General features: G+C 41.4%; 1 protein-coding gene and 1 long non-coding RNA gene across 2 annotated transcripts; both read right to left on the reverse strand.

Moving 5' to 3' along the window:
- Positions 1 to 893: 893 nt before the first annotated feature.
- LOC136445727 (laminin subunit beta-1-like) lies at positions 894 to 10,920 on the reverse strand. Its single transcript, XM_066443861.1, has 13 exons — positions 10,896 to 10,920; positions 10,373 to 10,513; positions 9,771 to 9,885; positions 9,283 to 9,375; positions 8,749 to 8,943; positions 8,399 to 8,503; positions 7,166 to 7,354; positions 6,514 to 6,680; positions 5,890 to 6,226; positions 4,583 to 4,727; positions 4,121 to 4,213; positions 3,199 to 3,366; positions 894 to 2,599 (listed from the first exon to the last, which is right to left on the reverse strand). Exons 1-13 carry the CDS (start codon positions 10,918 to 10,920, stop codon positions 2,474 to 2,476), a joined length of 1,899 nt encoding a protein of 632 aa, XP_066299958.1. The 3' UTR covers positions 894 to 2,473.
- Positions 10,921 to 11,216: 296 nt separating this feature from the next.
- On the reverse strand, positions 11,217 to 13,351 carry LOC136446642 (uncharacterized). The gene is made up of 3 exons (XR_010757614.1): positions 13,084 to 13,351; positions 12,240 to 12,301; positions 11,217 to 11,318 (listed from the first exon to the last, which is right to left on the reverse strand). It is a non-coding gene; the product is annotated as an uncharacterized lncRNA (long non-coding RNA).
- Between the last annotated feature and the right edge of the window lie 1,079 nt (positions 13,352 to 14,430).

The raw sequence follows: 14,430 nt of genomic DNA on the forward strand, positions 1-14,430 counted from the left end.
AATTCTATCATCGCTTGAGTAGGACGCCACTGTGCATTTTCTTTTGTACATTTAGAAAAAAAAATATTCAAAAAAAAGACAAGAAAACTAAGCCAGTAGATTTAAACCGTTTATTTTGTAAAAAAGAAAAACAGAACGAAGTAAAAAAGCCAGAAGAAAATCAAGGCAGTAGACATTTTTTGTTAATATAACGTTTATTTTGTCAAAAAATCCAGAAGAAAGTAAAAAAGCCAGAAGAAAATTAAGGCAGTAGACATTTGTTGTGAATATAACGTTTATTTTGTATGTATGTTACATTACTTGCACATCCGTGTAGCTTTAGTACGTTGGAATCAGAGAAAAATATCGGCTGTACGTTATATGTTTCACGTGTGTGATTGTTAGCCAATTAACTATCTTTTTTTTGTTTTAACATATCATACAAATGATGATGGTACATGCAAGCAAACTTGACAACATTTTGATTAGCAAATGAGTCATCAGCGTAGATGTGACTTTTTGTAAAAACTAACTCATGACTTAAGTGTGGTAAATATTGTCAGAGGTCTACGATTGAGTCTTCATTGCCATGACAACGTGGTTAAGTTACAGTACCCGGGTGTTAGCGGCCTTCTAGACCGACTTTAGAGCTATCATAAGCGACAACTCCACTCAAAAAATACCTGTAATTGCGCCTATCTACACATGTGCGAAATAATGTCGTGAAGTACGTATGCCAGCAATTGTTTTCTATCCTTTAAGTACAGTGGGCATTGCTTTTGTAAATTTTAAAGTATCAATTTGAAAGATTTGAAACATTTCTTGTCAAAGTTCTCAACAGTCCTGCAATGAATTTTGTTGACTTTTGTTTCACATACATTCGTTTCTTTACTCAACATACTTGAGAAAACAAATGATGTTTTATCTATTTATTCATTCATTTGATGGTTTGACTGACATACAAATACATACAGCCAAGGTTGCCCAACCGGCCGTTAGCCATCATCAAGGGCTAACCTTGGGAACTTAATTGGAAGGAGTATAAAATTGCAATATAAGCAGTTACTCTATCTATCACCTTCAACATCTTAATGTATTCAAATTTACATCATAATTTTACAATGCACAGATCTTGTCGCTTCTACATGTATTATCATACCCAGAGGTTCTGTCTGGTCTAATGCACAAGCTAATCTTTCTAATCGCTACAATAAAGATATCTCACCACAACTGCGCTTCTCTGATCATCGTTTTGCCCACAGTAGTAATTTAACATGTGCATGTTTTAGGGGATACACAAATACGACAGCCTTTCGGAATTAGCAAGGATCTTGACTATTTTTCAATAGCAAAAAGATGATATGAACCATTTTCAAAGTTCACGATCTTAAATACAGATGTTCTTAATGAAATCTTTAAAAGTTTACCAATATTCTTGAAACTCTTTTTACGAAAGATTCATGGATGCATTACTAGTGCTAGAAAGGACAGAGGAAGGCTGTCATAAGATTGTTTCTATCATGGTAGTTTGGGATAATTTTGCTAGTACAAATCATTTGTTATTTTCTTTGACATTGGAACGTTTGGATTGATATGGGATGTCCCTGTAGCTCAATTGGTGGCGGCCATACAATTTTGAGCTCCTGGTTTAAATTACTTGGCAACTGTGAGACCCAAGTTCGATTCCTTTTCAGAGCTATACCGCCTTTCGGAAGGGACGTAAAAGGGTCCTGTGTTCGAGGAGCACTGCATAAGAGCCTCATTTCCCATATGGGTACCTACTGGCGATAACAATACAACAAGTTGAACAAGATATGTCAACGTGGCTGTATTGCACGTTTAACAATACTACGCTATGCCACGGTACAGATAGGATCATATCCATCGATAACAAAGCGTAAAGTTGAAAGAGAAAGAAAAAGGCTCAAACTCAGCGTAGACAATCGCCGGACCCACGTGCACAATAAAGACTTAGGGACTTACAGCTGTGTCCTGTGAACCTTTCGACTCCATTTCTCATGTTTGGAGTTCAAAACGAACTGGGTCCAACACGACATGTTTTGAGAAGACAATCAGTATGAAACATACAAAATCAACAGACTTTGCGACTCTGCCGAAACAACTTTTCTATAAGCATCGCTAAGCTGTGTAAAAGAACGGGATTGCCAACTTCGGGAAAACAAACCGAACAAGGGAACAGTCCCTAATTGTCTGCTGTGAAAGACACCAACAACTATATATGTAACCTGGAGATATCACATCTCCACGTAACACTCATGCAGAGCCACCATATCGTTAGACACATCAAGCTTTTATTAACATTCGATAGCTAGATCAAGCAGTGGTTTGCAGTTGTAGATAATTGCACTATTCTACATTAAGTGACTTATGATTCTTCATCTGAATTCTTGACATGTTCGCAGAGGTACATCAAGTTTGGCCGTGCCATAAGTGACTTTGTCTATGTACAATGGTCTTTGGTCTTTGTGAAAGCTCAGTCGTCGAGGTGTCCCTTGCGCGGTGCGGGCTTAGGCCGCATGGGGGCGTTGCTGCTTGGGGGGAGTGTTGACTCCACATGGTCGCCTTCGTCTTCTGCAGCGTAGTCATCGTCTTCAACCTCCTGAAACCGTTAATGTACGGTCAGTGCAGTGTAAAGATACATCTCGTAATACCTTGAGGCGTTAGGCAACACAAGAAGAAGAAGAATAACTTTATTGCACGACAATTGTACATGGTACTAAGTATGGCAAGAATTCGTAAACATAACACATAGTGGAAGTATAGTTTAAAACATCCTAATTACTAATACAATACAATAAGGGCTAACATACGTTTTCGATATAGTTTTATAATCAAGTTGGTTTTAAATTAATCATTAGTTTCGGAATTTTTTCTCATGTGAAAGCAGTCGTTAAGATATTTACCTATGTTCGCATTGTGGGGATTGTTGCATTTAAATATGTACTCAAAACGGTCTGTAGCATCGAGACTCTTAAAACTTACACATGAAACATAGTGCAGATGCATCAGTCAAGGCAAGTAATATATTAATTGTTGGCAGCATTGAGTTTCTGAAGCTTTTTTTCGGATATGAGGAACACCCATGTCAACTACCGTGCGTCAGCGCTCCAGGCGACTGATGTAGTTATTGCAAGAAAAGCTTTGACGATACTATCACAAGACCTTTACTATGAATATAACTCTATCATTACGTTTTACCTTTGGCTGGGTGTCATTGGATCGCCGATGTAGTTGCGGCAGGATACGAGACAAGAATGGAGGGCCTGTCGCGGTGTTGTCCGCTGCGTCACTCGAGCTTTTCGTCCGTTTCTTCTTGGTTGGCGGCTGTGCCCCGCTCCCTGTGGTGTTCTCAGAACCACCGGACATCTGCAGGCATTTTTAAAGAATGATAATCAGTTAGTACAGGCTATACTAAATTCGGACTCGTTCTACCACAACACATACTTCCCAAAACCTCTGGAGACACCTGTATATAGAAAGTGATATGTTTTTATGTGTCTATGCTGTTTTATGCTATATGTATACTCTCGGTTTGTTGATCATAAGCCAGTGAGTGCCTGCAATAAAGAATCCATAATTAGCTCAACAACAGAACATTGATAGAATGGTGGGACCATTTCGACAATTATCCTACGGTCGGACACCCAGCTTGAACATGTTGTGAGGGATTGCATTCGTCATTTCGGATGGGGACATAAAGCCCCGCGTATGAGGGAGAGTCAGGTGTAAGGGTCAAGCGCCAAACCTCTGCACGTAAAAGAACCCAACACACTTATCGACAAGAGTAGAGGCGACCCGGTGTGTTTGGCTGAAAACGCGAGCCTTAGAGAAGCCCTATTGCACTGCTACCAGCTATTTGAGAAAGCAATACCTGAATTGAGGATGACTTATAACTTAACCTTAACGACAATGGCGAACCAAAATGTGATCTTTGTACTTTGTAGTGTCTTTTTTAGTTGTTTTCTACTTATTTGTAATAAATATGGTCTATGAATCGATGATATATTGCAAGAAGACAATATCTACTTGTCAAACACGCTTTACAAGTTGTCCTGGAGTCGGAGAACTCAGATACATCCCAGCTATTGGAGTATAAAATATTTAAAAAAAACTGCCGTACCCTTGGAAGAGTTTGTGTCCCGGAATCGGAAAACCCTCTGCCGTCTTCATCGTCACTGCAAGTAGTAGACATGGCGTCGGTACAGTTGTCGTGCTGTAGGAGGAAGGGATATCGTTTGCGTCGTGTTTGAAAAAAAAAGGAGTTTCTAACTTGTTGAAAAAGTCAGTTAAACTACTTTGATAAAGAGAAAAGTGCAGCATTCGGTGCTTCCTGATAATCACCATGGCCAGTTTTGGGAGCCGCCTTTGCATTGTGCTTGTGAGTTTGTGGACAGCCTACTCCAGAGTCGATCTTTAAGATAATTTGCGTGTGGGTAGCGTTTGGGAAAACGAAGGTCAAGTTCAAGGCCTAGCGGCTTTCTACCGTACTGCAGCGGACCTTCCGCTTTTTTATATATGCTCGAAGTTCTGGACATGCTGTGGTCATGATTTTTGTTTTGAATACGATAATAAGCGCACTAACCGTTTTGTCGTTATCTGAGTTGGCGGGAGTGTCGTGATACTCCTCCTCTGGTGGCGGTGGCGGGAGTTTGAGGACGATGTAGGGCTGAGCCACGCCCACTCGCTCCCACTGGTGGGGCCGCCGCGCATTCATCTCCATCGACCTTCTACAGACAAATCATTGATGTAGATATGTAATAATGATAATAATAATAATAATGATAATCATGATGATGATAATAAAAATGATAATGATAATGGTAATGATAATGGTAATGGTAATGGTAATGGTAATGGTAATGGTAATGGTAATGATAATGATAATAATGATAATGATAATAATCTTTATTGTACTGTCATGCCCTTTCACGGGCTAAGTTCAGTCATATAGATACAAAAGACATGGTAACATTCATATAATGACACTGACAGGATTTCTAATACTTATCTAAATCAATGGTACTAAAACTGTACCCTAATTCATAGGTTCGGCTTCTTCTCGTCTCTTTGTGATGTTAGAAATATAAGTTGAGATGGACTTGTTTGATATTGTAAGGTCAAAACGCACAATAAACATGAATTTCTCAATATTAAACAAACATTGAAAGTGTGGAAACGTTCCCATAATACAATCAAACAAAACATTTCTATCGTTGCTATATAGACTACAATCTATATCATTGAGTTCTTACATTTTCATCATTACTAAGAAGCGAAGAGAAGTCAAATCTATGTAGTTAAAAATCATTGTAGTAATTTGACAATGTATAGATGTATCTGTATACTATTCTTTTGTTGTGACCTGTACTTAACCCAGTGGGCGTATATGTACAATAAAGGTCTTCATTCATTCATTCTATCGGGAAGTGAAGACGTTAGTTTTTGACAATGCTCTTGACTGCAGTTTGCACAGGCATTTATAACATTTAACTTATTTATTGTTTAAGATAACGTCTATGTCGCACATGTTAGTCTAACAGAAAAATTGTGCTTTTTTTTTGGATATCATTACCTAAAACTGTTCCAGCTTCTATTGGATTCGTCATTATTGCTGTAACTTTCCTTTCCCAAAAGCGCCGAAGAAACTAACGGGGAATTACTTCATGATTAACTATTGGTCTTCTGAGGAATTAGTCCTATTTAGTTTTCAGACATTGTAACGACCTGTTGTTCAGGCGTCAGAATTACTTTACTCAGTCACCAACAACGATGTTTGGCTTAAAACACGCTAAAACAAGTTTTTCAGACTGAGTGTTTTAACACATTGAAGTAAAAACTAGCGAAGTGCACGGCAACTGAGTTGATAAGAGGAGAGGAAAGAAAACTCACTCGTTTTCTCGTTTCCTTTTCCGTCTGACATGGAGGAAGCAAATCACCATGGCGACCAGCAACGCCAAGATGGCGGCAACCCCCACACCAATGACAGCGATCATCAGCATGTTGACGTCATCCTTCGTCTGGGGTTGGGCTGTCCCGTCGGGCGCGATGTTTGCGGACCCGGATGTTTCACCGGAGGACCCGGATGTTTCACCGGAGGACCCGGATGTTTCGCCAGATGATTGGGATTTTTCATCAGATGTGTCATCAGTTTCACCGGATGCCGCCATTTTCTCCGTGGCGGATGGTGTAACTCGGCTTGGGAGTGCCGTAGATGGAAATGGAAGTCCTGGTGGAGGAACAGAAGAAAATAGTCCATAATTTTCGTCATGTACAAAACGACAAGCTTGTATAGTCGACCAATCAACCTGCTAGTATCTTATGCCAGTTCACAAAAGAGCACAGAACGAAATAAACAGTTTCATTGTTATTAACTCTAGGCGATAAGAAACCATTGTTTCCCTGCAAGAACTATTGTGCAGCGGAAAATATTCAGTTGTATTATTTCTTTTAAGAAGGAGCAATTATCGTCACCAAGGACCGCCAAAGAAAATCATCAGTATCAAAAGAAAATACCATTTTGCCGAGGAGTTGCAACCGGGTTGTCAGTTGAGGGGGATGCTGTTATTCTTGATGGCCGCCGGGTGTCACATTTCCCTGTCACGTGGTCACAAAACTTGCACCCTAAACACCGCCTACTGCACCTCGGTCCGTAGCGACCGACCGGACAAATATGTTCACAACTATAGTAGACAAAAGAAACGTAAATAGTGTCACAAGTACTGTACCATTGACCACAAAAGACATGACGTTTCTTCATCGATTATGCAAATGAGGTTCTCGTTAGCATAACACACAATCCGTTGCAGTTACCTTTCCTAACTCTACCTACATCTCCGTGGCATTTTCCATAGGGAAATATATGCAAATTAAGTCCTAATTAGAATCAATCATGCAAATTAGGCCTGCTTAGACAAAGTAAACGTGGATAGTGTGTAAGTACTGTAAAAGAATAGTTATATGATCGTATAAAGCATAATTAGAATCATAGAATAGTCACAAATATTGATATAGAAACGATTGAAGGCTCGACATCTGTGAAAATGCTGAATATTCCCTCTTCTTTCGAAAAGTGATGCCCTTAGAAGTCAATTCACACATTTCATTTAATATTAAGGAACACCATTAAGATAAACTCCTAAAGAATAACAAAAAAAGCAAATCTCACCTTTTGCCAGCGTACCCAGGCACACAGGCACACGTCCCTTTGCTGACGTTACACCACCCGCCGTTTCGACATTCGGGGCACATGGGTCTCGTTCCCGGGGTGGTCACCTCCGGACCAACGTTCTCGTCCGTCTCGTTGCAGAAGCGCCCCTTCCACCCCCTCTGGCAGGCATTGCAGCCACCTGTAAACCTACAGTAGTAAATACATGTTTATTCATCAATTTCTATTCACCCCCTCTGGCAGGCATTGCAGCCACCTGTAAACCTACAGTAGTAAATACATGTTTATTCATCAATTTCTATTCACCCCCTCTGGCAGGCATTGCAGCCACCTGTAAACCTACAGTAGTAAATACATATTTATTCATCAATTTCTATTCACCCCCAGCATTGCAGCCACCTGTAAACCTACAGTAGTAAATACATGTTTATTCATCAATTTCTATTCACCTCCTCTAGCAGGCATTGCAGCCACCTGTAAACCTACAGTAGTAAATATATATTTATTCATCAATTTCTTTCAGTACATTCGCTGAGAAGGTTCAAGATGATGTTTTGCACAGCGTTCGTGCTTGTGTCTTGAACGCGATAACACAAGAATGCCTGAATGGATTGACCTCGAAATGAACCCCCTAGCGACCTGCAATGAAACTGCAGTGGAACTTCCGGTTTTGATATCTAGTGTCCAAAACATGCTTTGGTCATGATTTTTGAGTGGTAGATAGCTCGTTTTATATAGAGTATGAAATATGATGATAATAATTTTTGTCGATTCTTATTACTTTTACGGTAGATAGTAGAGAGCATAGTTAAAACAATGCAGTTGACAAGCCTTATATGTTTCATTCCTCTCTCGGAACGCAGTCTCTTATTGTTTAATATCATTTCTCTCCTTAATCACGTGCGGGATGAAAGAACAAACAAACTAGAGTTAAACATTTGTGCTACATATACTTCAGGTTTGCTATGTTAGTTTAGCGATTACGGGGTCTTTTTATAAATATGAATTGGTTTTGATTTTTTTCTTTTTATTTGAGCTGAATGTGTGATAGTCGTGTGCCGATTTGTTAAAAATAGAGAGAAAGCTAGCGACCCCGGAAAACACCCCTCCCAATGGAATGGTTTGGCTAACCTGCGACGTCACAAAATCAAGATGGCGGCCACCACACATGCCAACGGACCCAACAAAGGTTTTGCTACGCAAACCTGTAATAAACAGACGGTGTAAACTCACCTGTTACACCGCTTCCCTTTACAGTTCTCTGGGCAGCGCTGGGAGCAGTCTTTTTCGTACGTTCCCGCAAGGCACTCCTCACAGTTTCCCTGATAGAGCTCAAACCTGTTTCCAAAAACGCTGTTGTTGGTTTATCCATATTACAGAAGCGCTGCCTTAAACGTTTCGCCATTTTCATTTTAGGAAAAAATTCTAACTCACAAATATTAGTACCGTTACCTAGATTTTACACCTACTTTGGTTAACGTTCTACAGATGAATAGCAATAACAAGTAGAATCTTAACATAAGTATAGGGTCTAACAACTAGTAATATATCTGATGTATAGTTTGTAGTCAAAAGTGCATTACCCTGGTCTGCAGTCCAAGCACACCCCCTGCTGGATCGTGCAGGTCTTGCAGCCTCTCGGACATCGGTTCTCGCAGGCCTGTCCGAAGAATCCCGGCACGCACTGCCGACACTTGCCGCTGACCCGGTTGCACGTGTACGGGCAGTTCTCCGGGCAGATCATCTTACAGTTCCGTCCGTACGTCCCACGAGCGCACCTGGCGAAATGAGCTCTTTATTCTTTTAAAAAACGTTAATTTAGTTAAAGTACTTTAGCCACTAGGTAGTGTATAAGCTGACGCCAATCCCTTAGCTCTTGGCTAACACGACGATTTTGATAGATCGAGCCTAAGGTCCTTATTCTTAACCGGGTCGGAGGACGCTACAGGCTTCCTGGCACGTTTTGCTCGGTACTGACAGTCACGTTTAGATTGTTTCAATCATAAGCCATGGGTTCTTTTTTTTTGCCGTACAAAACTATTTTACATTATATTTATTGTTGAATTTAGATGACAAGCGATAGAAAATTGAAAAAAGGTGCAAACAAACATTCGAACCTCTTGTCGCAGTTTTCTCCCATCCAGCCCTCCTGACACGTTTCCTCACACGCGCCTGTCTCCATGTTACACGTCTCACAGTTGCCACACTGTCTGCGGAACACCCAGATAGAAAACTGAAGACATAACACTTCAACAGATATCCCTAGAATAGCGCAAAACTAGCGTAATGCTCATGTCCCAATTGCGCCGGTGCCCGTCGGGCGTCGGGGGTGTAGCCCCGGTCGGGCCCCGAAGCCACACATTTGTCCCGGTGGACTGCCGGGTACGGAACGGGGTCACGGGGGTGTACCTCTCGGTGTTCGCATGTGAACATCCATGGCCAGATAGAAACACTGTAGACTTCATTCTTCAACAGATATCCCTCGAATAGCGCAAAACTAGCGTAAGGCAGTATGCTTTTAGCTTTCCTTAACCCACAACTGTCATTTGCTGGAAGGTCAATATCTAAATGCAATAAAATCAAATTAAGATTCAGTTTTTCTTACCTCAAGCAGTTGTTTCCATAGAAACCTGCGTAACATGATTGACAGCTGCCCATCACGGCGTGGCATGACTTGCAGTTACCAGGGCAACGGACTTTGCACTCGGGTCCAAAATAGCCTGCACAAAGCAAAAGAAAGCATGGAAACAAAATAACACGAACGTTTGGGTAATTTGTAAAAATTACAAACATTCGATTGCCCTGAAGACACGTGAATATGCAAAATTTTATGTGCCAACGTCATTTACCAGTTTGATACAACGTAATCTGACATGGATAGCGTATAGCTATATGAATACTGACTTTGACTTTATCATCACACCGAAAGGTTAGGTAAAAGGTAAATGTAGTCACATAGCCTTCTTGAGGCCGTAGGGACAGAGGGTGGTTATCAACTCTGTCAGGCACAAGGAAGGCGTTCCTCTCCTTCCTCCGCTTTTTACCTCCACAACCGAAGTCAGGTACCTAATAGTATGTTTACACCTGGGTGGAGTAAGGAAAGTCACGTAAAATGTGCTTCCCAAGGACGCAACGTCTAGTCGGGAATGCCACTCGGCTACTCGACGCCACTGGAAGATACGGCGATGAAAAAGAAGACCTGCTTACCCATGGGACATAAGGGGATGTCACATAACAGTCCCTTCCAGCCGGCTTCACAGGTGCATTGTCCGTCGGAGGGGCTACATTCCCCGTGCTCACACAGGCACTCGTACAGGCAGTTTGGTCCGAACCTGCCCTGGGGGCAGACTGGGAATGCACAGGCAGGCGTTTTACAGGGAAAACATAACGGTTTCTTAAAACGCAAAATGGCAATAAGAGAGACCATTCCTGTAAGGTAAAGCATTCCTATAGGCAGGAGTTTTTACTGGAATTCGAAAGACATAACGGTTGCTTAAAACGCAAAATGGCAATAAGAGAGACCATTGCTATAAGGTAAAGCATTCCTTTAGGCAGACGTTTTTACAGGGAAAACAACGGTTTCTTAAAACGCAAAATTGCAATAAGAGAGACCATTCCTATAAGGTAAAGCATTCCCTTGGGGCAGGCGTTTTTACAGGGAAGATATAACGGTCTCTTAAAACGCAAAATGGCAATAAGAGAGACCATTCCTATAAGGTAAAGCTAAAACCTTGCAATTTATCATGGAAGCTCATCTGTGTTGGTACATGTAGTAATCATAATACAATGCTAAACTTTCTTCCAGCACTAAAGTATATTCACGGATCTAATTTTCAACGACCACTGTCGCCTTCTTCCGGATCAATAATAAAACCTTGCAATTCAGTGATATAATAACGCATAAAACTACAAATAACACAGGGTAAACGAAAAAACACTGGATTTTGTAACTTTATGTCATGCTATGTTGGTGGTGATCTACATTTCTAGCAATTTTAAGGTGACGCAGAAGGGCTCCGCCTTAGAGGCGTTGCCAAAAACTTACGACATTGCACCCTCTGGCTCCATCCGTGCATGCAGCCGCACTGGTTAGTGGTGACACAAACTTGTCCCACTGTGTGACATAGGGTCGCTACTGACGAGTCACAGTTGCCTTGAAAAGAAAGATATACTCAATCAAATTATTTTATTTGTAATTTCATACCCGTACGTAGGCTAATTGCAAGGGTACAAACAGTGAAAAAAAGTAACAAGTGTCTATTCTATTTCAATAACTAATTTTCTACATACATTCCTAGGGGGTCTGACTATCTTCTTTGGAGGCGGTGGCTGATAAAAAGGCCAACGTTTTTAATGGTTATTGGGTTTTGTGACTTTAGTAGAAATGTTTTTTAAGGTCTTCTAGATTTTGGAAGCTAGGGAATATTGTTTTAATTGTTTCGAAAAGCCTGTTGCTTTCATTCTCATAATTAGGTCATTTAGACATGAAATGTGTTTCATCATCCACTGCATCCGTTGAACAATATATGAACAGTCTTTCCTGAACTGACAGTTTTTTTAGTAATATATATAACACATATAACAGCCGCAATGATTAGTGGTGACGTTGACACAGGGTCGTTACTGATGCGTTACAGGCGCCTGTGACAATTAAATCTAGATATCACACGTAACAGCCCCACTGACTAGTGTTAAACGCATAATTGTCCCACGGTGTGACACAGGGTCGTTACTGGCGCGTTGCAGGCGTCTGTAACAGTCATATCTAGATATCACATGTAACAGCCCCACTGACTAGTGTTAAGCGCAGAATTGTCCCACGGTGTGACACAGGGTCGTTACCGGCGCGTCACAGGCGCCTGTAACGATCAGATCTAGCTATCCCATGTAACAGCCACACTGACTAGTGATAACGAATATTTCAAGAAGGATGGAAATATTGAACATGGGGGAAACTTAATAAACCATGTCATGATGTTATAAAATGATACTTTCTCCCCGAAAAATATATCACAACGAAAGAATTTTACTATGAACGCCTAAGAAGAAAAATAGATCGTGGTTTGTGACTTACCAACGATGCAGAAGTGCCCGTACTGTTGCCAATCGTCACAACATCGGTACTCTGTAGCGTTACTGTCGGAAAAACATTCGTTTATTTATCAAGCTACTGGTTTGGCTGTTCAGCTACACGCATCGCGAGGGCTGCCCAACTAGCCTGTTGCTATTACATCGGGCTAGCCCTGCTGACAGAGACAAGACATTACAATGGAAAGTGGAAAAACGTATAGTATCTATCATCGTCTGTGAGAAAACTTCATGACAAGAGAAAGCTAATCCACAAGCGGATCTTGTCCTGTCAATTTTGTCCCCTGTGTAAGTGCGTTTGATTGCTTCAAGTACATGTATATATATATACCTTCAGTAGCATGGGTGCCATCCTAGGTAATTCAAACTAGTTGCCGGAGGAAGGGGGGGGGGTTATGAGCCCCGATAAATCAACTAGGATAGCACCAAGGCTGTTCCTCAACTTGCGTACGCCGAAACTTTTGTTAAAGAAAATACTCTAATTTTGTGACACTTCAACGATAAAGACTTAATTTCATAAATAGGGACATGGTGAATTTTTCGACACCTAAGTTTAAATCAAAACATTGTCCAGAAGAAAAAAATTGCAGTCATGAGATGAAGATCTGATAAACCATTGTGTCGACAACATTGCTAGTCCTCTTGACCCAAATTTTGATGCAAAACGAATGCGTAAGGAATCTTTAAAACGTATAAACTAAACATTGTGATAAGAAATATCAACTTACATCTAGAATACAATTAATTTCTGGTGATATTGATGGAGGATGAAGACTTCTAGGACAAAGAAGAGGATGAAGGGAAAGTGTGACAGAAAATACAGACGTTACCTCACTGGGTTGACGTCCTCACACAAGTTTGGGCCTCGCGTTGCCAACTCCGGGGTATGCTGGCCTGGACCCTGTCCTAAAGAAAACGGCAAAACGACCAAGACGTGGAAAAAACAAACTGCTCGAAAATCCATCCTCACTATAGATTTCTGACCCCAAATCTTTGCGAGAACAAAGAAAACGGTTCAAGTTACTGTCAGCATGGTGTTGGAGAGAGTTATCGTTTTGGCGTGGCGACCGGAAGTTGCCTAGTCCTCTTCCTAAAAAGAAACGAGGCCTGTTTCCGGTCTGATGAGAGTATCGCTGCCCATCAGTTGGGCTGCGAAAACAGTTCATACTGCCAACTTGCACCTATCGGTGGAAATCTTGGAGGGAGCAGGGACGATCCAGTATTTCCGTAGGTGTTCCAACCGCTATACGCATGATAAGTCCTAAATTTCCAAGCAGATGTAGCGGTGGGATTTGTTTTGAGCGAATATGGCGGTGTTTGGTACATTTTCTGGAGCTGCGCGCTTTTTTTTTACTGTCAATGCAAAATACGCGCAAAGCAAGCCCAACTGCTACATCTGCTTGGAGATTAGCAAATACCTGTGTATGATAAAAGTCTTTCTCAGTAGTCTGTCTCTCCCTCTCGCTCTTTGTCTGTGTCTCTCTGTTTTCCCCCTCTCTCTCTCTCTCTCTCTCTCTCTATCTCTCGCTCTCTCTCTCTCTCTGTCTCTCTGATTGTGTCTCTTATAAAATTGTACAACTAAGCATAGTACCCCTCAAAGTTTAAAAGCTATCCTTCGATAATCTCCAAGCAGATCTCCGCGGTGTGCCGAAAATCGTATATATGCTAGCCAGAGAAGCTCCGGTCAGCCGGTAAGCTCCAGTCCTCCCCGTAGCTTACCGGCTGACCGGAGCTTCTCTGGCTAGCATATATACGATTTTCGGCGCACCGTGGAGATCTGCTTGGAGATTAATCCTTCGAGGCGCCATTCACTCAATCCTTGACAGAGACTGTGCAATTTCCCAAAAAATTTGGGTACTAAGATTTATCTGATGTTAGAATTTACCGTTTTCAATAAGTAAACAATCGTATAGAACATTACTTATTTTCGACAAGGCCCTTTGGTTTTCCGTTGACATCCTCTCGCCTGTGTGCAGTATAACGATACGCGTACTAAGTGGGGGGAAGGAAGGCTGTCCCGTCGGCGAACTATTAAAGAGTAGGCGGGGAAACTTGGATCATAGTTCGTCTCCAGAAAACGAAGGTGGATGACCCTAGCCCGGTAGCTATTCTGTAGCCTCTACCAGGCTCCGCGGATCGCTGGGAAAATAGTAGAAATCGGCCGAATACAGTGAATA

This window comes from Branchiostoma lanceolatum, chromosome 12, assembly GCF_035083965.1.
Source record: "Branchiostoma lanceolatum isolate klBraLanc5 chromosome 12, klBraLanc5.hap2, whole genome shotgun sequence".
Lineage (NCBI taxonomy): Eukaryota > Metazoa > Chordata > Leptocardii > Amphioxiformes > Branchiostomatidae > Branchiostoma > Branchiostoma lanceolatum.

Bases quoted from the DNA above. Each gene is read 5' to 3' on its own strand.
- LOC136445727 (XM_066443861.1), bottom strand. From the start codon at position 10,920: ATGAGCTTCCATGATAAATTGCAAG. The intron at 10,514-10,895 runs GTTTTAGCTTTA...GTGCATTCCCAG, and splicing joins CTTCCATGATAAATTGCAAG to TCTGCCCCCAGGGCAGGTTC. The intron at 8,504-8,748 runs GTAATGCACTTT...TTTTGGAAACAG, and splicing joins TGCTTGGACTGCAGACCAGG to GTTTGAGCTCTATCAGGGAA.